At 35.4% G+C, this 24,454-nt stretch overlaps 4 protein-coding genes across 4 annotated transcripts; 1 reads left to right on the forward strand and 3 right to left on the reverse strand.

Moving 5' to 3' along the window:
• Window positions 1-1,573: 1,573 nt before the first annotated feature.
• On the reverse strand, window positions 1,574-7,533 carry LOC106874605 (uncharacterized). Its single transcript, XM_014922394.3, has 2 exons — window positions 7,209-7,533; window positions 1,574-5,193 (listed from the first exon to the last, which is right to left on the reverse strand). The coding sequence occupies exon 2, from the start codon at window positions 4,871-4,873 to the stop codon at window positions 2,783-2,785; it is 2,091 nt and encodes a 696-aa protein (XP_014777880.2). The 5' UTR covers window positions 4,874-5,193; window positions 7,209-7,533; the 3' UTR covers window positions 1,574-2,782.
• Window positions 7,534-9,359: 1,826 nt separating this feature from the next.
• LOC106874596 (uncharacterized) lies at window positions 9,360-12,013 on the reverse strand. Its single transcript, XM_052976258.2, has one exon. The coding sequence runs from the start codon at window positions 12,009-12,011 to the stop codon at window positions 9,657-9,659; it is 2,355 nt and encodes a 784-aa protein (XP_052832218.1). The 5' UTR covers window positions 12,012-12,013; the 3' UTR covers window positions 9,360-9,656.
• Window positions 12,014-16,920: 4,907 nt separating this feature from the next.
• On the reverse strand, window positions 16,921-20,523 carry LOC149131076 (uncharacterized). The gene is made up of 2 exons (XM_089341953.1): window positions 20,347-20,523; window positions 16,921-19,342 (listed from the first exon to the last, which is right to left on the reverse strand). The coding sequence occupies exon 2, from the start codon at window positions 18,974-18,976 to the stop codon at window positions 17,318-17,320; it is 1,659 nt and encodes a 552-aa protein (XP_089198079.1). The 5' UTR covers window positions 18,977-19,342; window positions 20,347-20,523; the 3' UTR covers window positions 16,921-17,317.
• Window positions 20,524-21,937: 1,414 nt separating this feature from the next.
• LOC149131077 (general transcription factor II-I repeat domain-containing protein 2-like) lies at window positions 21,938-22,501 on the forward strand. The gene has a single exon (XM_089341598.1). The coding sequence runs from the start codon at window positions 21,938-21,940 to the stop codon at window positions 22,499-22,501; it is 564 nt and encodes a 187-aa protein (XP_089197724.1).
• The last annotated feature ends 1,953 nt before the right edge of the window (window positions 22,502-24,454 follow it).

The raw sequence follows: 24,454 nt of genomic DNA on the forward strand, positions 1-24,454 counted from the left end.
TAGTTATGCCGGATATTTATAGTTCGGTACTACTAAAGCAGCGCGGACCGTCCGCGCTAGCTAGTCGTAAGTGGTCGATCCTAACCCTAACCCTAAACACGTATTCATTTTCACACGCGGGATAGGGTTAGGATCGACCACTCAAGACGAGCTAGCGCGGACGCGCGACTGCGCGTTCGGGTCCGCGCTGCTTTAGTAGTACATAAACATTATTATACTCACTTGACCATTATCACTTGGGGTCGGCAACGGCGGGGTTACGTGTTATTAGTACACCTCACCTGTTATATTCTATATTTCCTCTACTTTCTTCTCCCGAATCGGTTTCTCTTTTTCCTCCTTCCTCTTCTAACGTAAATATATGCTTACCTGTTTTGGTTTTAACTTTCTATATGGCTTGTCTGTCTTCGCAGAATTTCATTTTTATTTTAATCTTTATTTATACTTCTTGTTTCCCCCTAATATAAAGCATGGTAGACTCACAATGTAAGAGTGCACCTTGATGCAAATCTGATGAAGTACCACTCTTATGTACATTCGACGGATATTTGTCCTCATCTTGTTTGTTGTTAACCCGTTTCGACTGATATACCCTCCAGCCTTCTTCAGGTGTCTTGGGGAAATTTCGAACCTGGGTTCTCATTCCTAAGGTATTTTTCGATGTTGTTGTTATTATCATTGTTCAGGTCACTGCTTGGAATCGAACTCGGATTCTTGGGGTTAGTAACCCGTGTCCTTAACCACTATGCCATATGCCCATGGGCATTAGAGCACAGGTTATATCAGCCGAAACGTTGTGTTAACAACAAAAAAAGATGAGGACAAATATCCGTTGAATCTAAATAATGTACATAATTCCTCATCTCTTAAATATAGAACTGCCACTCTAATGTTGAAAACAATGGGAAAAGCCTTTCAGGTAAAAAAAAAAAAAAAAGAAAGAAAATAAAAGAAAAATGAATTTTTTTCAAACTTCCTTCTTCCACTCAGTTTTGATGTTGGCTTATTTCTTTCTTTTTTGTTTTTGAAAATGATGGGAGAAGCCTTAAAATAAAAGTTTGGAAATCGGCAACTACCGTTACAGTTCTCCACTTCCTTTGTTTTCAAACAAAAAATGAAACAATTTACAAGCAATAAAGAAATTTTAAAACTTTCTAATTTACCATGTACCCTACCATAAATTCTAAAATTTCAACTTTTTTTTTTTTCTGATTTTTTTTTTTTTAATCATAGTTTTGAAACATGGACAGTCTGAATCGGCAATTTGTCTCTGTTTATAATTTTAAAATACTTTTCAAATGAAAAGACATGTGATTTTAAGAGAGGTTGAGCTGCTGTTTCTGACACATCCCATGACTACCTGTTACCTTCCACGTTTCATCACTCTTTGGGACATAGATTTCAAAAATAAAATTCGTTTTTCTCAAGAATATACCATTTCAGAGCCTTTCGGGGCTAAACACACACATATCCACGTATAGTTACATTTATATAGTGGATATATAAAGAGGTAAGAGGTTTATTCCCATGCAAGAAAGAATACAGGAGGAAACAAAAATGAACAACTACTCAATCATTCTAAAACATAATTCATTTTCAGTACACCAAATCATTGAATAATCAATACAATACATTAAAAAAATCATAGGGAAAGTGATTTGCCACAGATATCAATGTGGTATAGATTGTCTTTGGAATGAATACATTTGTTTTTAGTTAAATGACTATTTTGATAAAATGATTTACCACAGATATCATAGTAACATGTTTTTATTTCTGTATGAATGCATTCATGAGTAATTAACGCAGAGCAATGGGCCACAGATATTACAGTGATATGATTATTCCCCTGTATAAGTTTATGCTTAATTACATCACTGTTTGGGAAGATAGATTTACCACAAATACCACACTGATTGGGTTCCTTTCCAGTATCAATACATCTGTGAATAGTTACAAACGAGCGCTGAAATGTTCCTGGCTTTGGATAAAAGAAAATACAGAAGGATCAGCTATTAATATTTTATTCAACATTCACCTCTGATTCTGTTGTGTTGACACCCATAAGCGAAGAAGTAGGATCGCCCAAGACATATAAATAGAGGTAGTCTGGCCGTAGTAGGGGAGTTGAGTAGCCAACGAGGAGCAGTCGTGTAGCGGTTGAGCAGAGATCATCCGAAGGTGCTAGATAGCAGTAGCTTGAGACATAACAGATACACACATTTATTGCAGTGGTCTTTCAGTTTTTCTAAGTCCAGAAAAAGAACTCAGAAGGTGGGGCCTCCAACCAGGCCCTTTGCAACACCCTTAAAGCCTTTACAGCACCCCACCCTCATAAATGACATCTCAGAGAATGGTGTAACATTTCAGTAATATAACTTCTTTCCTGTGAGAGCGTAATTGTCTTTAGTTAAATAATACCTTTCATAGTCATTCACCACAGATATTACTGTAGTATGATTTCTCACCTGTATGAAAAAGTACGAGCCTAATCAAGCCAGAACAATTTACCATAGATACAACAGACTGGAACCTGGTACAGCTCCACAGTTTACCAGCTCTAGTCAAACTGTCCCACCCATGCTAGCATGGAATAAAGAACACCACATGATGATAACATTATACAGCTTCTGACCTGTATGAATACATTTTTGACCAGTTAATGTACTTCGATCTACAAAAATTTACCACAAACATTGTAATCACGATTTCTCTTTTGTATGAATGCATCTCAGCTGAATCAGTAAATGACTTTTTTCCATTGAATGATTTATCAAAGATATCAGTGATATGGTTTCTCGTTCGAATGATTCCGTTTATGAGCAGTTAACGAGCTCCTGTCAGTGAATGATCTACCACAGTTATCGCAGTAAAATGGTTTCTCTCCTGTATGAATGCGTCGCTTGTGTATTGTTAACTGACTTGTTCGACAGAATGATATACCACAGATATCACATGAATATGGCTTTTCACCTGTATGAATACGTCTGTGAACAGTTAATGAACTTCCGTCAGTGAATGATTTACCACAGATATCACAATGATATGGTTTCTCGCTTGTATGGATGCGTCTCTTGTGAACTGTTAACTGACTTGTTTGAGAGAATGATTTTCCACAGATATCACAGTGATATGGTTTTTCTCCAGAATGAATTCGTTTGTGAACAGTTAATGTGCTTCGATATGTAAATGATCTGCCACAGATATCACAATGATATAGTTTTTCTCCTGAATGAATACGTTTATGAAGAGTTAATGCACTTGCATAAGGGAATGATTTATCACAAGTATCGCAGTGATGTGGTTTTTTCCCTGTATGAATACGTTTGTGAACAGGTAATGTACTGCCATATGAGAAAGATTTACCACAGATATCACAGTGATATGGTTTTTCCCCTGTGTGACTACGTTTATGAACAGTTAATGCACTTGAATAAGTGAATGATTTACCACAGATATCACAGGGATGTGGTTTCTCTCTTGAATGAATGCGTCTCTTGTGTATCATTAATTCACTTGTTCCAGAGAATGTTTTACCACAAATATCACAGCGATATTGTTTTTCGCCTGAATGAATATATTTGTGAATATTTAATGCAGTTGCATAAGTGAACGTTTTATCACAGCTATCACACTGATATGGTTTTTCCCCTGTGTGAATACGTTTGTGAACAGTTAATCCACCTCTATCAATAAATGATTTACCACAGATATCACAGGGATATGGTTTCTCACCTGTATGAACGCGCCTCTTGTGTATTGTTAACTGGCTTGTCCGAGAGAATGATTTACCACAGATATCACAGTGATATGGTTTTTCCCCTGTATGAATACGTTTGTGAACAGTTAAAGTACTTCCATCTGTGAATGATTTACCACAGATATCACAGGGATATGGTTTCTCTCCTGTGTGAGTACGTTTGTGTTTAGTTAATTTACTAGCATCAGTGAATGATTTATCACAGATATCACAGGGATAGGGCTTCTCCCCAGTATGAATACGTTTGTGAGAAGTTACTGCACTTCCATCATAAAATGATTTACCACAGATATCACAGTGATATGGCTTCTCTCCTGTATGAATACGTCTGTGAGTATTTAAATGAACTCTTTGAAAGAATGATTTTCCACAGATATCACAGTGATATGACTTCTCTCCTGTATGAATATACTTATGTTTAGTCAAATTACCCCTTTCAGAGAATGACTCACCACAAATATTACACTGATATGGTTTCTCTCCTGTATGAATACGTATATGGTTGGTTAGGCTATTAGTCTGAGAGAATGATTTACCACAGATATCACAGTGATATGGCTTTTCACCTGTATGAGTACGTTTGTGACAGGCTAAGTGACCTCTTAGGGAAAAGGATTTACCACAAATATCACAGCTGTGAGGTTTCTCTCCAGTATGGAGATGTTTGTGAGTAATTAACGTACGTATTCGAGCAAATGATTTACCGCAGATATCACAGTTGTGTGGTTTCTCTCCTGTATGTATATGTTTATGTTCTGTTAAGTTAATTTTTACAGTGAATGATTTACCACAAATATCACAGCTGTGAGGTTTCTCTCCAGTATGGAGATGTTTGTGAGTAATTAACGTACATATTCGAGCGAATGATTTACCGCAGACATCACAGTTGTGTGGTTTCTCTCCTGTATGTATATGTTTATGTTCAGTTAAGTTCATTTTTACAGTGAACGATTTCCCACAGATATCACAATGATATCGTATCTCTGCTTTCTCTTCTTTGTCAATACATTTATGAGTAGCAAGGTTACCTTTCAGAGAGAATGACTTTTTACAGATATCACAGTGGTATGATGTTTCCTCTATCTCTTTTGACAATTCTTCAGGAAAATTCATCCTTGTATAATATTTTCTTTACTCACAACAATATATGGATACCTTTTACTATTTTTACTTTATTCCTGTGTTGATAAAAACTTTTCCATTGTAGTATTTCCACTAGCTTTTATTTCCGTATATCTCAGAAAAGGATTGCAATGTTGATAGTTTTTGCAAATTTAATTGGAACAAAATCATTTTGTACATATTCCAGGTAAAGAAGGAAAGAAATGTCACTCATAAGGAATAATTCTCATTTTTCTGTGAAACCTTTTCTAAGATCATAAAACATGATAGATATTGATGATATATCTTTAATGCCAATGGCATCTGGTATTCTGAAACGATAGAGAAACAGGGTAAGGTATTGGAGATAATTAAAAAATAGAGCTACAACAGTGAAATTTTCCTACAGTTCTATATTGATAAACTATAAACTTTTATCTCAATGACTGAATTTTAATTTTAAGTTGTTAAATTAAATCATACAAAATTGTGTGAAGCTTACATATTTACAGACTACATCCATACCTTTAGATTGTGTAACATTACCTATATCACAATAAAAAACAGTGAGTATACATTATATCTGGATATATATATATATATATATATATATATATATATTATTTCTTTACTGCCGACAAGGGGCTACACACAGAGGGGACAAACAAGGACAGACAACCGGATTAAGTCGATTATATCCACCCCAGTGTGTAACTGGTACTTATTTAATCGACCCCTGAAAGGATGAAAGGCAAAGTCGACCTCAGCGGAATTTGAATTCAGAACGTAGCGGCAGACAAAATACCGCTAAGCATTTCACCCGGCGTGCTAACGTTTCTGCCAGCTCGTCGATGCATGTATGTGTATACACAGACTAACATATTCTGGGACTGAACTTCCACAAAATAAACAATTGATACCTAATTTATACTTATATTCACTATACCAGAATTTACAGAATAGTTGATAATAACATTTCTCTCTCCAGAAACATCCTTTGTCACTGTTGTGCTTGGTCATTCCTGACTAAGCAGACCTATGGTCAAATATTCCAGTAACAGTACTGCCATTGTACATCCAGGACTATATGATCCAGGGTGCCCCACCTCATGCCATTCTTAGAGGATTAGATGTAATATAAGAGGAATTTGGATCCTATTTCAAGATTAATATGGCTACATAGTTTTCACTGTAGTAGCTCGTTGTTTCTGTTTTGTCCTGAAATCAACTGTTTTGTCCTGAAATCAACCATGTTTCGTGGTCTGCTACCACAACAGCTCCTTTATAGGATCCAGTTAGCTCAAGACATCATCAGGAGGAACCACGTCCGGTTTCGGCCCCTACTCCTCTACCGTTTTGACGTCACTGATAACTGACCAGCTATGATCACCCAACCAGAACGACAGGCCTATATCAACAGAAACAACAAAGAAACATCCCAAGCGATGAAATTTTTCAGATACAGCAAATTTTTCTTTTTCTTTTGTCAGTGAACTGATCGAAGTTTCGAGCGATAAAAATTTTGACACGATATTACTAGTAAATGTTAATGAAACTGCCGGTCTTTGTGTGTCACTAAATAGCTAGCTGGCAATCATTCGTTATTGCCAGCAAACTTATGTCTTCCACGCTTCAATCGCTAAAATATTTGAATCACGACAAAAAGTCGTTCAATTTGTTTCTAATCATAGTTTCAAAGTGAATTTTCTGAAGGATATTTTACAGAAATAGAGATTAACATTTCAGTTTTGAAGTATTGTGTACGTAAAAGTCGGGACATGGAAACATTGCCGGAATTCCGCTTTACGCACGCCATATAACCCCACGTAACTCTTTTTTTTTTTTTTTGGAACTTTCAGAAAATTTTTGCAAATTTGTATTCTACACAGAGGAATTCACGGCGAAGGCAAAGAATACGCACACCACCCGTTCCAGGATCTACATAAGGATTATTATGTAGATCACAGGATCTACATAAGGAATTCCTCGGTGCATATTCCAGGCGGTTAGGGTTAAGCTGTAAATTGTTGGTGTAAGTGTTCTTTACCTCCGCCGGAATTCACATGACTGTGAAAAGAATTTTCTGAAAATTCAAAAAAATAAAGTTATGAGGCGTTATATGTCGCGCGTAAAGCAGAACTCTGCCAAAATATTTTCAGTTCAATCACGAAGGAAATATCTTTTAGTAATGACGCTATGAGTTTTCATATTTATATAATTACTGTATCTGAAAGTAATGTTTAAGATCGCCGTTTTCACTCCAATATAATTACCTTATCCTCCAAGTGAAACACAATTCTATTAGCTTACATTATTACAACATTAAAACAAACGTTTATCAACTTACCGTTTTCAGACACAAACAGTGAATCAATGTGTTATGTGTTTCTACCAAACTACTTAAGTAAATATCTGTTTGTTAAAATGAGATTTACCGTTGTTTAATCAACGTTAATCTACGCCAACGTTCTACTAAATCCTAATTACTTCGACAATAAAATACTCAATTATCACAATGAACAAGTGAAGCCGACCTCATGTCTCCAGCCGCACATTCGATATCAAATATTACAAACTCAATGGTAGTGTGTCTCCTGCAGAATAATATCATGACATTATTACTATGACTGACAATCGTTTGCAGCTATCACACTATTTCACGACAAGGAGGCAGAGACGCGCGCGCATACACACATACACACGAAGGATGCGCGATATATACAGGTTATATTAAAAATTAAAGTTTAGAAGTAATGTCGTAAGCGACGGAGTGCCAACAACAACATAAGCTTAAAGCTTATAGCGATCACCGTGCAATGACTAAAAAAATAGTTTTAATAATGGGGTGTATAAGGGGGTATTCACTTCTCTTCCTGTCTTTGATTTCACTACACCTTCTGAGCCCAACAGTTTATGCTGAATATAATCTATGGAATTTCTACATACTACTTTCCTGTCTCATAAGCATCACCCATTCCCTGATGTCAAAATGCTGTCTTCATTTTTACTTACCAAAACTTTGTTACTCTACCAGTAACTGATTCAATATATACAACCGATTGTTTCAGTTGTATATATTCCACATTCGTTGAGACCCACCTACATCCTGTGCATATTTATTGAGAGGTTGACAAGTATTTCACTTGTCGCAGACTTGATGATTGATTTCATCATTTATTGACATTTCATCATCATCATCATTTAACGTCCGCTTTCCATGCTAGCATGGGTTGGACGATTTGACTGGGGACTGGCGAACCAGATAGCTACACCAGACTTCAATCTGATCTGGCAGAGTTTCTACAGCTGGATGCCCTTCCTAACGCCAACCACTCTGAGAATGTAGTGGGTGCTTTTTACGTGCCACCAGCACGAGGGCCAGTCCGGCGGTACTGGCAACGGCCACGCTCAAATGGTGTTTTTTATGTGCCACCTGCACAGAAGTCAGTTCAATGTTTTGTTCACATGCCACCGGCACAAGTGCGAGGAAGGAGAAACTGGTAACAATCATGCTCAAATGGTGTTTTTTACGTGCCACCGGCATGGGAGCAAGACCACTGCTCTGGCAGTGATCCCAGTTGGATGATGCTGTTAGCACTCCACTGGCATTTTTAATTTCCAATATCGCCATATGACAAAACTTTGATCCTTGATATTGTTCAAATATTGGGATATTTGACAAGGATATAACCAGACTATTATGCCTGTTCGGACTTGATTGATATTAGAGAGAACTATATTAAAGTAAATACAAATACTTATTTTCTTGGTGTGGCTCCCGTGCAGGTGGCACGTAAATAACACCATTTGAGCATGGCTGTTGCCAGTACCGTGTGACTGGCCCTTGTGCCGGTGGCACGTAAAAACACCCACTACACTCTCGGAGTGGTTGGTGTTAGGAAGGGCATCCAGCTGTAGAAACTCTACCAGATCAGATTGGAGCCTGGTGTAGCCACCTGGTCCACCAGTCCTCAGTCAAATCGTCCAACCCATACTAGCATGGAAAGCGGACGTTAAATGATGATGATGATGATATGTACTCATACACCAGGTGAGGCTGCACACTATTCAGGTTAAGATATGATTCTTAAGTATCTTAAATTGCATTATTCTTACAAATAGATTTATTTTTAATCAGATTATATTGGAATAAAATGCATTTTAAGTTTTATCAATTTTGATCTGAATTTTTCTCAATTTCAGTTGAAATGTGAATTTAGAAAAAACTGGAATAGTTTAGATCTTTTTTTTTTCTCATTCAGATCTAACCTGGAGCTAAATGTATTCCCTCTATTAATATTTAAATAAGCATCATTTTAGACAATGTGCAAATCCCCAAATGAATAACATTGCAAAGTAAATGATAACCAATATTTGTTATGTAAAAAACTATCTTAAATGCAATGAAATGTGCAAACAAATATGAACAACAATGTGATCCTTCTAAAATACTATTTCTTTCCACAACCCCAAACCAATCAATAACCAATGCAATATCTTTAAGGAATCATTTATTACTACCACAAAATAACAGAAAAAGATCCATTCTGCATGTTAGATGAGTCAGGAAAAGCATTTCATTTCTATTTTCCAGGGACAAGGTTATCATATCTGTCTGCCCTACTTATGATTCTTTTTGAAGGCGTATTAGATGTACTATCATAAAGCCAGAAGTGGAGACGCCCTCATATCCCTGGCAACATTAGAGTGCTGATGTCTCTGTTCATTTGCCACCCACTTCACAAAGGGTATCTTTCAATGTTGATGAGTGATTTGCTACAGAAAATGATGCTTTTTAACAGATGTCATCGTGATGTAGTTTTTCTTCAGAATGAACACATGTATGTTTAGTTAATAAACTATTTTTGGAAAATGATTTGCCACAGATATCACAGTGATATGGTTTTTCTCCTGTATGAATGTATTTGTGACTACTTAAAGCAGTACTTAAAGAGAATGATATACCACAGATATTACACTGGTAAGGTTTTTCCCCTGTATGAATGCGGTAGTGTTTAGTCACATCACTATTTTGGGAGAAAGATTTACCACAAATATTACACTTATAGGGTCTATCTCCTGTATGAATACGTCTATGAATTGTTAAATGAGCTGTTTGAGAAAATGATTTATCACACATCTCACAATGATATGGTTTCTCGCCTGTATGAATACGTCTATGAACAGTTAAATGGCTTGTCTGAGAGAAGGATTTACCACAGATATCACAGTGGTATAGTTTTTCACCTGTATGAGTATATTTGTGTTTAGTTAAATGATATTTTTCAGAGAATGGTTTACCACAGATATCACAGCGATAAGGTTTTACTCCTGTATGGATACGTTTATGAACAGTTAACGCACTCGCATAAGCAAACAATTTACCACAGATATCGCAGTGATAAGGTTTCTCTCCTGTATGAATACGTCTATGAACAGTTAATGGACTTTGGTCAGTGAATGATTTACCACAGATATTACAGTGATATGTTTTCTCTTTTGTATGAATACGTCTTTTGTGCATTGTTAATTTAATGGTTGCAGAATATGATTTGCCACAGATATCACAGTGATATGGTTTGTCTCCTGAATGAATACGTTTGTGAGCAATTAATGCATTTTTATAAATAAACGCCTTACTACATACATCACAGTTATATGGTTTCTCCCCTGTATGAATACATTTATGAAGATTTAGTGGTCTTTGATCATTGAATGATTTACCACAGATATCACAATGATATTGTTTCTCTTTGGTATGAAAGCGTCTTTTGTGTAATGTTAATTGCTTTTTTAGAGAGAATGCTTTTCCACAAGCTTCACAGTAATATGGTATTTCTCCTGAATGAATACGCTTGTGGAAAGTTAGTTTACTTCCAGCAGGGAATGATTTTCCACAGATATCACAATCATATGGTTTTTCCTTTGTATCATTGTGTCTCTTAAGTATTGTTAATTCACGTGTTCTGGAAAATGATTTACCATAGATATGACAGTCATAAAGTTTTTCCCCTGCATGAATACGTTTGTGAACAGTTAATCCACTTCCATCAGTGAAAGATTCACCACAGATGTTGCACAAATAGGGTTTCTCTCCCGTATGCATGCATCTCCTGTGTATAGTTAATTGGCTTGTTTGAGTGAATGATTTACCACAGATATCACAGTGATAAGGCTTTTCCCCTGTATGAATACGTTTGTGAACGGCTACTCCTCTTCCATGAGAGAATGATTTACCACAGATATCACACTGATATAGTTTCCCTCCTGTGTGAGTATGTTTGTGTTTAGTCAAGGTACGTCCATCAATGAATGATTTACCACAGACTTCACAGGGATATGGCCTCTCTTCTGTATGAATACGTTTGTGAACAGTTAACTTACTTCCATCAGAGAATGACTTACTACAGATATCACAGTGATATGGTTTCTCTCCTGTATGAATACGCTTATGAGAAGTTACTGCACTTCCTTTATTGAAAGATTTACCACATATATCACATTGATATGGTTTCTCTCCTGTATGAATACGCATGTGAAAATTTAAATGTACTTTTTGAAAGAATGATTTTCCACAGATATCACAGTGATATGACTTCTCTCCTGTATGAATGTATTTGTGTTTAGTTAAATTTCCTGTTTCAGAGAATGATTCACCACAAATATTACACTTATATGGCTTCTCTCCTGTATGAATACGTATGTGTCGAGTTAGGCCATTTGTCTGAGAGAATGATTTACCACATACATCACAGCGATATGGTTTTTCGCCTGTATGGGTACGTATGTGATCAGCTAAGTGGCTTCTTAGAGAGAATGATTTACCACAGATATCACAGCTGTATGGTTTTTTACCAGTATGAATATGTTTATGAGTAATTAACGTACGTATTCGAGCAAATGATTTACCACAGATATCACAGTTGTGTGGTTTCTCTCCTGTATGTATATGTTTATGTTCAGTTAAGTAAATTTTTACATTGTATGATTTACCACAGATATCACAATGATACCGTTTCTCTGGTATCTTACTTGTATTAATACATTTATGAGTAGTAAGCTTGCTTTTCAGGGAGAATGACTTTTTACAGGTATCACAGTGGTATGATGATTCCCCCATCTCTTTTGGCATTTCTTCGTGGAAATTCATTGCTCTATAACATTTAATTTTCTCACGACAGTATATGGATACTTTTCATTTGTTTTTTTCCTTTCTTCTGCAATATTTCAATCGACTTTTATAGTTGTTGGTATTAGAAAAGGAGTGTAGTGCCCTTTTGCAAATTTAATTAGAATGCAAAATCATTTTGTACATATTCCAGCCAATGAAAGAAATATTTTTCAGTTTTCTGTATAACCATTTTCTTCAGTCTTTAAATGATGATAAACGTTGATGATATAGCCTTAATGCCAATACCATTTAGTATTCTGAAATGATAGAGAAATAGGGTAAGATATTGAAGATAATTAAAAAGCAGAACTCAGCAATCAACCTCTACATTTAATTTGTTATTTAAATTACATTATACAAAATTGACTGCAGTTTATATATTTACAGACTATATTTGCACCTTACATACATTACAATAAACATTGTAACATTTGGGTGAAAGAAAATACTCACTTAATTAGATTCACACACTTATTGCAGCAGTCCTTCAGTTTTTCGGAAGGTTGGGCCTCCAATCAGGCCTTTCATGATATCCTTAAAGCCAGGAACTTTTCAGCACCACTCATGTGTGTGTATAGATAGATACACATCCTAATTTACCTAAGGATTGAACTCACTCCTACAACATAAACTCTTACACTTAATCTGTGTCTATGTTCACTATACCAAAATTTTCTGAATAGTGGACAATAACATTTCTCTCTTTCTAGAAACATCTTTTGTCACTGTTACATAATCTCTGGTCTTTCATTCTTTACTAAGCAGACTTGTGATCATATACATTCCGTTCATAACACTGCCATTGTATATCAAAGAATACATTATCTAGAACGCCCGGTACACCCTGCCATCCTCTGTAAGATAATTAAGTTGAATTTGAGAGAAATTTGGCTCCTATTTCAAGAAGGCTGAGTGACCACATAGTCTCCACTATAGTGGCTCATTGTTGCTGTTCTCTCCCCAAATCAGCCGTAACTGAATAACTCTTTTAATCAACATAAACCAATAATCAACTGATGCTATGAGTTTCGAAATAGATCAAGGAAGAAGAAACATTATGGACGAAGAAAAGAAAGAAAAAAAGCATTAACGGAAAAGAAAATCTAACGACTAATAAATGCATTTACGTGGGGAAGGAGCAATGAGAGAGTTATCTGTTCTGAATATTCTTCGCAGGAAGTAGCCTCACTCCTCATGATCGTAATCAAAGAGAAGCCATTTTCACTGATATCTGAGATAAATAATTCCAGATGATTCCACAACTGTTTTTCGTAACTTCATTAAATTTTCAATGAGGGTTCCAGAGTTGTACCTTCGCCTTGAAGGACCATGTAAACTATTCGAGCAATACTATATATCGAACTAGGAACATTAACAAACGAAATATTTTACGCATGCTAATAGTAATTTCAGTTCATTTCTAGAACTGGCCGTGAAGTTAATTTTCTAAAGGATGCTTTGAAAAATACATATCAACATTTCGGTTTGAAAGTATCGTCGTGTACGTAAAAGCCAAGGCATAGAAATATTTTCTGCAAATTTATTATTATTTTCAGTTTAATATAATCACTGTATTCTTACGAAATATCTTTTCCCATTATAATATAATTACCTTATCCTCCAAGTGAAACCAATTTATTTTCTCCATGCATAAGGGTGTGAGCTCGCAGAACTGTTAGCACACCAGGCAAAATGCCGAGCGGCCTTTACATTCTGAGTTCAAATTCTGCCGAAGTCGACTTTGCTTTTCATCCTTTAGAAGTCGGTGAGATGAGTAGCAGGCTGACGAAATAAACCAATTCCCTCCGCAACAAAATTTCACTCCTTGCAACTATTGAAGAAAGGGTTATTTTCATACTTCGTTACAACATTAAAACAGACATTTATCAACTTACCGTTTTCAAATGTAAACAATCAATCAGTGTGTTATACATTTTCACCAAAGTAAATATCTGATTGTCAGAATGAGGTTAACCAATGTTTTATCAACTTTATTCTACACCAATATTGGAGGTGCTCCTGCTTTCTTCTTGTCACAATAAACGAGTGAAGCTGACATTATGTCTCCAGCCGTATTTTCGATATTAAATATTCTTTTCTGCTCTAGGCACAAGGCCCGAAATTTGTGGGGAGGGAGCCAGTCGATTAGATCGACTCCAGCAGCAACTGGTACTGAATTTATCGACCCCGAAAGGATGAAAGGCAAAGTCGACCACGGTGGAATTTGAACTCAAAACGAAAAGACAGACGACTTTCGATATTAAATATTACCTCAATGGTAGCATCTCCTTGGAGATTTCGCGATGTGACAAGGCGGTGCTCGGTGTTTCGAGCGGAGATTTGATCTATCTTCGAAATAAAATAACTAAACCAGATAAAATACATACGTTTTAAAAATATCAAATTGTTTTTGTTTTTTTTTAATCTTTAGAAAATAAGACAGTAGATAACAGACAAGACTTCCTTTTGTACCCCGCCCAAAAACACTCCTTTTTAATTTAATTTTTTTTTCGACACAAACCCCTCGTTTTCGGTTACGATTGAGAATGTGTGAAAGGAGAATGGCTGATTGATAGAAATGAGGGTAGAGGCAAATGCAGTGAACACCAGTGGAGGTGTGGTGAAGGGTGAATTTCTGTTTAGAGAAGAGAAGGTGAAGGATATAGGATTGGATGAAGGAGGTGACAGGTGGAGCACGTGGGAGGCAAGGGAATTTTAACCATGAAATTGAGAGAGTGAAGCTTGCTATAGTAAAAATGCACAATTATTTATTACTACCACTGAAAGTATAGCATTTCTGAAGGAAAGATTTGGGTGAGCTGAAACAATGAATGATAATGAGGTCATACGTTAAAACAAGAGAGAGACTCAATATAATTTAGCTGAAAGCCAAGAATCTATGCATCTGGTTGGACTAGCAGAAAGTGAAAAGAAAAAGCAGTAAACAGAGGGTGTATTTGAGTGACACTCAGGAAATGGGAAATAGGAAAACAGAAGAAAATGTCTTTTATGTTTTGGGTATTCGGTCTTCTGAAATATAGGGCAGACAAGGAAAGAAAAGAACAGAGAAGGCAAAATAGAGAGAGAGAAACATACACATAACCAACCATCATGTCAAGCTGGAATATGTATGTCCTTTATGTTTGACTTACTTTAGTCTATGGCCTGAAACTATGCTGGAGCACCCCACCTTCAAGGGTATAATTGAACAAATTAGCCCAGTGAGGAAAAATATTGTTCATGTTCACATGCTGATGGATGACCAGCAACTGATTATAAATCAATTAGCAAATCCCATGAGAGTTGAGAATATCCTGTACAAAGATCTTGATGACAGGTGTCCATTCAGTGGGTGCCAGGTCATCTGGCACCTGATGAAAAGCACACTAGGCTGATCACATTATGGGAAAACCGGATATTGTTTGAGGCAACAAAGCACACACCGGAAACATCCCTCCTCACCTGCTCAAAGGCCAAGGTTGTTTCATCTGCAGGGAAGGTGATGGCCTGCTTTTGGGGATGCAAAATGCACTGTTTGTTGACTACCTTCAAAAGGGCCACAGCATCAATGGAGAGTACGATACCAACTTGTTGAGGCAGTCACAAAAATTTCCAAGACCAAACACCTAGGAAAACTGACAAAAGGGGTCTTGTTTCATCAGGACAATGCTCCAGTACACAAGTCCTTGGTTTCAATGGTGTGATTGTGGTTTTGAACTTGATTACCCTCCCTATTCTGATTTGACCCAATCTAACTATCATGTTCCCCAACATAATAAAAACATCTGGCTGAGAACAAGTATCAGTGATGATGACATCACATCTGTAGACGTTTTTGACCAACAGGATAAAAGCTTTTTCATCAATAGGATTCTTGCACTGCAACACTGATGGAAGAAGTGAGTGAACTGCCAAGGGAACTATGTTGAAAAATAAACCTCATTTGGTAACATTCCAAAGGAGAATCTTGGTTAGCCTATGTACTTTACAGCCAACCCTTGCATATTTTCAGAACACACTGCTGATTAACTTACCTCAGTTACAGAAACTATCAACGATTTTGAACATTGCAAACAAACAATTTATTTAGCAGGTGCTCTGACCACTAACTACTTCTTTGTTCAGTTAGTAGCATGTCCTTGATTCCACAACTTCTGTGCACCAAATAGATCAGAGAGTAAACTGTATTGAATTCCTGCAAAGTAGGCACCACTGTTTCCATGATATTAGAATGCTGACTGCATTTCTCACTGTTTTATCACCTGTTTTCAACTCAGAGATCATTATGTGCAAAGGCATGTTTATTCACCGAAATTATTTCTTCAATCATAAATTTAATGTCTGTTTTCCTCATACTTGAATGGATTGGACAGATGCTTTTCCTGACAATACTTACCTGTGTTTCAAGTAAAAGATTTTTTTTTTTATCCCAGGTCTTTGAAATCACAGAGCAACCAATCAACAAAATGGTCTCTCACAGGCTTTCCACAGTTTGTCAACCAAATTCAAGCACAATGCATTAGTTGACCCTAGGAGAAAAAAAACTTACCCAAGGTACTGCATTCTAGGATGAAACCAAAATATATGTTTGTAAACTTCTTAACCACATATTCAGGCCTGCATCTGTGTTACTATGTTGGTCGAATTAGACATTGTATACACAAATACCTACTTTGAAACCTGCCATTACTTACTGATTGGATCCCTATGTAGTTTTTCAATTTTTATTGAGACCATCTACATCCTGACCATATTCATTTAGTGACATTTGAGTTGATTTTTTTAATTTACAGCATCACCATATGGCATAACCTTGATCCCTGATATGGTTTTAATATTGGGGCTATGACCCCCTGGTGGAAGTTGATAAATTATAGAGGGAATTCTATTAACAAGGTGAATACAAATACTTTAATTTCTTGAGTACCAACAGTGAAATGAGGTGTTTGAGAGACAGATTAACCATTGAAATCACAGTAATATACCTTCTCTCCTGAATGTATTTAATTAAACAATAAGCTTTTGCAGAATGACTTACTACACACATTACAGTGACATGGCATATCCTTTGTATGAAAACATGAGCCTAATTAGGTCAAAACTGTGAAAGAACAGTTTACAACATACATATTACATTATATGGGTTTTTTTCCCCTCTGAATGATTACATTTATGAATAATTTATGTATTTCTGTATGCAAACGGACTAACACAGATATAGTTTTTTCCCCACTGTTTGAAAATGTTTATAAGTAGTTAATGTACTTGAATAAGGGAAGGATTTATCACAATGATGTTGTTTTTTTCACAGTATGAATACGTTTGTGAACAGATAATGTACTTCTGTATGAGAATGGTTTACCACAGATATCACAGTGATATGGTTTTTCCCCTGTATGAATACGTTTGTGAACAGTTAATGCACTTCCATCAGTGAAAGATTTACCACAGATATCACAGGGATAGGGTTTCTCTCCTGTATGCATGCGTCTTTTGTGTAATGTTAATTGGCATGTTTGAGTGAATGATTTACCACAGATATTGCAGTGATATGGTTTTTCTCCTGAATGAATACGTTTGTGAACAGTTAATGTGCTTCCATCAGTGAAAGATTTACTGCAGATATTGCAGTGATAAGGTTTTTCCCCTGTATGAATACGTTTGTGAGAAATTAATGTACTTCCATCAGAAAATGATTTACCACAGATATCACAGCGATACGGTTTTTCCCCTGTGTGAATACGTTTATGTTTAGTTAAGGAACTTCCATCATTGAATGATTTACCACAGATATCACAGGGACATACCTTCTCCCCTGTATGAATGTATATATGTTTAGTTAAAAGATAAGCTTCAGAAAATGATTTACCACAGATGTTACAGTGACATGGCTTTTCACCTATATGAAAACATATGTGCCTAATTAAGCTAGACCTCTGAGAGAATGATTTACCACAGGTATCACAGTAGTATGGTTTCTCTCCTGTATGAATACGTTTGTGTTTAGTTAATGTACTTCCATCAATGAATGATTTACCACAAGTATTACAGTGATATGGCTTCTCTCCTGTATGAATAAGTTTTTTGTGAGAAGTTACTTCACTTCCATTACTGAAAGATTTACCACAGATATCGCACTGATATGGTTTTTCTCCAGTATGAATGCGTTTGTGGGAATGCAAATGAACTTTTTGAAAGAATGATTTTCCACAGATATCACAGTGATATGACTTCTCTCCTGTGTGAATGTTTTTGTGTTTAGTCAAATTACCTCTTTCGGAGAATGACTCACCACAAATACTACACTCATATGGTTTCTCACCTGTATGAATACGAATGTGACTGGTGAGGCCATTCGTCTGAGAGAATGATTTACCACAGATATCACAGTGATATGGTTTTTCACCTGTATGAATACGTTTGTGACCAGTTAAGTGGCCTCTAAGGGAGAATGATTTACCACAGGTATCACATTTATAGGGTTTTACTCCAGTATGGATGTGCTTGTGAGTAATTAAGGTATGTTTACGCAAGAATGATTTACCACAGATATCACAGTTGTGTGGCTTCTCTCCTGTATGCATATGTCTATGTTCAGTAAAGTTTCGTCTCAAAGTGAATGATTTACCACAGATATCACATTCATAAGGGGTTTCTCCAGTATGAATGCGTTTGTGAGTAGTTAATGTTCTCAATCGAGGGAATGATTTACCACAGACATCGCAGTTATGTGGTTTCTCCCCTGTATGTATATATCCATGTTCAGTGAAGTTTCTTTTTATGGTGAATGATTTACCACAGATATCACAGTTGTATGGTTTCTCTTCTGTGTGAATACGTTTATGGTTAGTAAGGCTGCTTTTTAGAGAGAAAGTCTTTTCACAGATATCACAATGATATGACGATTTTCCTACTTTCTTTGGCAATTCTTCAGGAGAATCCATTTTTCTCTAAATTTTTTGTTTTTCATACAACAGTTATATTGATATTGTACCCTCTATTTATTTATTACTGCACCGATGAAAACCCTTCTATTGCAATGTTTACATCAACTGTTATCTCTGTTGGTATCAGAAGACAGTAGTAAGCTACTTTCTAAACCTGTCCAAATTTAATTGGAATACAAAATCCTCCCATTGGCTTTCTCGACAATGAAGAGGAATGTTTCAGTTGGAAGAACTAACTCTCAGTAACTTAAAGATAAATTTAATAGGAACAAAGTTGTAGCACTTCCGTATAAAATCTTCCTTTTGTCTGTGAATGATGATAAATATACTAATATATATTTAATGCCAATGTCATCTCATATTCTGAAATGATAGAGAAACAATGTAAGATATTGTAAGAACTTTTAAAAAATAGCAATTCAACAGACAAATTTTTCAACAATTCTATATTGAGAAACTATATAAATTTTTACTTCAACATGTACATTCTAATTTACTGTTCAAATTTTTCTTTATGGTTATTTTGTTATTTAAATTACATAAAAAACAAAATTGTGTGAAATTTCCACATTTGCAGTCTACATCTACACCTTCAGATTGTGTAACATTACACATATTATAATAAACAACAATAATTATACATTATATCTGGACTAGTATTTTCAGGGCTTTGCTAAAACTTGCTGTGTTAAGCAGCAAACAACAAGGAAAAAGAAAAAAAAGAAAATTTAAACACACTCTCTCTTTCTCCCTCCCTTAAAAACACATGACCGGTATCTCTCACCTTCTCTCTCTCTTTCTATATATCCATACATATATGTACATGCCTACATCTATATGTATATATATATATACATATAGATGTATATATATATATATATATACATACAGATGTATATATATATACATATAGATGTATATATATATACATACACACACATTTATATACATACATACACACCAAGCTTTATCTATATCATTACCTCTCTCTCTATATATATATACATACATATAGAAGAGAGAGAGAGAGGTGTATATATATATATATATATATATATATATATATATATATACATATATATATATATATATATATATATATATATATATACACACACACACAGAGTGTGTGTTTATGCTTGCTTTTTTTCTTTTTCCTTATTGTTTTTCCTTGCTTAACACAGCAAGTCTTAGCATACCAACATCAAAAGAAATCGCGCTATCTCTTTCGCGTCCTTTCCCTTACGGAAACTGCCGAATTGATGTAAATAAAGAGATGTCAGAAAAAGGATTGTATCGAAAGAACGCCCAATTCTATTTATTTACTTACATTAATACAGCATTAAAACAAACGTTTATCAACTTACCGTTTCCAGATGCAATCAGTGAATCAATGTGGTGTGTGTTTCCACCAAACTACCAAACTAAATATCTGATTGTTAGAATGGGATTTACCAATGTTTTTATCAACTTTATTCTACAGCAACACTCAGATAGCTCCTAATTTGATCGGCAATAAAATTCGAACTTACAACTATGAACAAGTGAAGCTGACTTTATGTCTCCAGCCGTACTTTCGATATCACATTGAAACTCAATGGTAGTGTCCCTTTGAAGATGCTGCGAGCTCATAGGGAGGCGCTGGATGTTTCTAAATGAGATGTGAGAATTCCTAGAAATAAAATAGTGAAACCCGACGCAATACATAAGTTTTAAAGACATTTTGAGGAAGATATCTTGATCTTTAGAATATGAATAGGACATCGTGCTATCAGTTGGTGCAAATACTTATAATAAACCACCAAGCTAAACAACTGATATGTCTCCCCGCCCCTCTTCTCAAATCTTATGGTCAAACAACGTATTGTAGGTATTAACCGCCGTAGAGTATTATAATCATTTCTTGTTATGACAAATATATACATACTAAGATACACACACATAACCCCTCCCCCATTTATATATATATATATATATATATATATATATATATATATATATATATATATATATATATATATATATATATATATATATATATATATATATATATATATATATATATATAAGAAGTAGGAGAAAAATGGAGATTGAGAAGTTAATAATTGTTTATTCTTAACAGCAATTTGGTCATCTTCCTTTACGACCGTTTCAATTAATACTCGATAAACATTAAATTTATACTTATGCAACATGAGCATAATATTATTAGAGGGAAAAAGATGTACTTTTGGAAGCTATATGTGTGTTTGTGAATTCATTTTAGCAGACTTTATATATATATAATTTTTGTCAAAGTCCTATAATCCTTTAAAGGAATGCTAGCATCCTAGTTCTCCGGTTTATACCAGTGTAAGGATAATTTGGTTGGAACCTTATAGAAACTTTTCTCTAAATACCTTTCAAAGGAAAATAGATATTATGATATCATTAACCGTAGGCTTCTTAGAATTGGTTATTCAGTATCTAATAATTTATGCCAGATTATATCTTCAATTAGCGAAAGAAAATGATCTAATTTGTATAATAATTGTAATAGTAGTAAACGCTATAACAGTAATACTAACGGAATAAACATTAGTAATGCAAGTAAATTAGAAGTCTAGTGTACAAGGGGAAACAACCCATATCAAATCCCATTCCAACTTATTGAATGTAGATAAAATGGCAAATAGCAATTATAATGAATGTAATGATATGAAACAGAGTAATAATACGAGTACTAATGAAAATACTTTTTTGTGATTCCAAGGCTAGAAGTGAATGTCTATTTAAAAACTTGAAAAGACATTATGAAACGAACCTCGATCTTACGATGAATATGAAAGTCCAATATATGTTTCAAGACTCAAGGAAATGAAGGCAAACTTGACACAGCAACAGACCTGTTTTACAAAAAATCAGAAAGGGAATGTCGCTTCTGTTACTGCAAGCTAGGAACTCCGCTGAATGATCACCATGAATGGGAAATCTTACAGTGAAGGAGATTTCGTAAAGCAATGCCTTGTAAAAACAGCTGAAATTGTGTGTCCAGAGAAAGCACACTTATTCAAAGATATTTCATTAACCAGGAACAATGTTGCTGGACGGATTGATGAAGTGTCTGGTGATTTGAAACAACAGCTGAAGGCTGCATCATCAAGATTTGAACATTTTTCTGTTGCTGTTGATGAAACAATTGACATCACTGGAACAGCACAGCTTCCGGTCTTAACCAGGGCCTGTGACTGTAAATTCAATATTTATGAAGAACTGATTGAACTGATCCCCATGCATGACACTACAACAAGCCAGGACGTCTTTGAGAAAGTCGAACAGGTTCTGCATAACTATGGTTTTGATTTGAGCAAGCTTGCATGCTTATCTACCAACAGTGCTGCAAGGATGGCTGACAGCCATAACGGTGTTGCTGCCAAGTTACAAACAAAAATAGACAATTTGCATCCAGATTCATCATTTTCACTGTGTTATTCATCAGCAAAATTTCTGTTCAAAGATTTTAAAATTGGATCATCTGCTTAGTTTAGTCGCAAAGACAGCGAACTATATCAGAGGCTGTGCTCTCAACTACGGTCAATTCAGTCAGTTGTCAGAAGATATGGATAATTAGTCCATCGATGTTCCATTCTACACAAGTCTGCTGGTTGTCACACCACAAAATGTTGAAAACATTTTATTTGTTGAGACATGAAAGGTCAAAATACAAATGAGAGTTGGCTCCAGGATCTGGCGTTTGCAGTAGACATTACTGCACAATTAACTAATCTCAATTTGAAATTACAAAGTAAAAACAAACTCATCTCTCAGTTGGATGACGACATCAAGTGCTTCGTTCCAAAATTAAGCTTATGGAAGTCACAGCTGTCAAATGAAAATTTAGTTCATTTTCCTGAGTGCAAAGAACTAAAAAAAACAGTGCTAATACTAAGTCTGTACTTAACTTTGGCAAGTATGACAGTCGCCTGGAATTGTTGTCAAAGGAATTTCAGTTAAGATTTCATGATTTCTCATCTTTTGAACATCCATTTTCATTATTCTCAGCACCATTCACCTTTGATGTTTTTAAGACAGAAGAAAGCCTGCAGATGGAACTATTAGAAATACAGTCAGATTCTTCACTCAGAGCAAAGTATTTTGAAGTGGGGTCACCTGGTTTCTTTTCATACCTTTGTGAAAACTTTAAAAACTTCAGAAAGTTTACTACAAGGATTACAACAATGTTTGGTTCTACCTATGAGTGTGAACAGTTATTTTCCTCCATGAAATCAACAAAAACTTCTCAAAGAACAAGGCTGACTGATCAACACTTGTCATCTCAGATCAAACTTGGAACTGCACAGACATTTCAGCCAGACATACCAAAATTGTCAACAAAAAGGTGTCGAGCCTCAGGACAAAACACTAGAAATGTTTGAATAGTTGTAAATAAATACTCTTTACTTGTTTCAGTCTTTTGACTGTGGCCATGCTGGGGCACCACCTTTAGTCGAGCAAATCGACTCCAGAACTTACTCTTTGGAAGCCTAGTACTTATTCTATCGGTGTCTTTTGCCGAACCGCTAAGTTACAGGGACGTAAACACACCAGCATCAGTTGTCAAGCGATGTTGGGGAGACAAACACATACATATATATATATGCATATATACGATGGGCTTCTTTAAGTTTCCGTCTACCAAATCCACTCACAAGGCTTTGGTCGGCCCGAGGCTATAGTAGAAGACACTTGTCCAAGGTGCCACGCAGTGGGAATGAACCCAGAACCATGTGGTTGGTAAGCAAGCTACTTACCACACAACCACTCCTGCGTTTTGAACTATTGTAATTTTTGTACAATGAATTTGTTGCTGTTGCATTCAAATCTATGTTACCTTTTAAAATTTTGTTTATTTTCTTTTGTTAAACTACTTCGTTACTTTGCATTCTTGAATGTGGCAAAACCATGTTGTGTTTCTAAGTTTAAGTAAGAAGAAATATTCTGCAATAATTTTTATTAAATGACTTCCATTTATAATTGAAGCGAATGTGGCCCCTGTGGCAACACAAATGTGACTGATATGGCCCTTGGAGGACCTTCAGTTTGACATGGCTGATCTACACAACACTGGCATGAGTGCATTTTATGTGGTACCAGCATCTGTAAAGGACAAGCTTGTATGTATGGATGACAACAATGTATGTATTAATAAATAAATAAGTATATAAATAAATATTCATGTGTGTATTTTTATGTTCTGTATATAATAACACAGGTCAGCAAAATGAAACTTTTTGAAAATTGTCTGATAATTGTATGTTACAGAAACAAAACACACACACGTATATATGTATGTGTGTATGATAGATTGCTGACCACTACATTTATATTTTTCTTCTCCTTATTTCTTTCTGTTGAAGATCGTAGCTCGAAACATTAAAGACTTTCTCTATTCCTGAGCGTTAAACTAATACATCCTTTTGTTGTTTACACCACCTG

This window comes from Octopus bimaculoides, chromosome 25 (assembly GCF_046866305.1).
Source record: "Octopus bimaculoides isolate indiv1 chromosome 25, ASM4686630v1, whole genome shotgun sequence".
In the NCBI taxonomy this organism is placed as follows: domain Eukaryota; kingdom Metazoa; phylum Mollusca; class Cephalopoda; order Octopoda; family Octopodidae; genus Octopus; species Octopus bimaculoides.

What these genes read in the sequence shown, in the direction of transcription:
- LOC106874605 (XM_014922394.3), bottom strand. Translation starts at nt 4,873, where the DNA reads ATGAATTTTCCTGAAGAATTGTCAAAAGAGATAGAGGAAACATCATAC.
- LOC149131077 (XM_089341598.1), top strand. Translation starts at nt 21,938, where the DNA reads ATGAATGGGAAATCTTACAGTGAAGGAGATTTCGTAAAGCAATGCCTT.
- LOC106874596 (XM_052976258.2), bottom strand. Translation starts at nt 12,011, where the DNA reads ATGAATTTCCACGAAGAAATGCCAAAAGAGATGGGGGAATCATCATAC.
- LOC149131076 (XM_089341953.1), bottom strand. Translation starts at nt 18,976, where the DNA reads ATGGATTCTCCTGAAGAATTGCCAAAGAAAGTAGGAAAATCGTCATAT.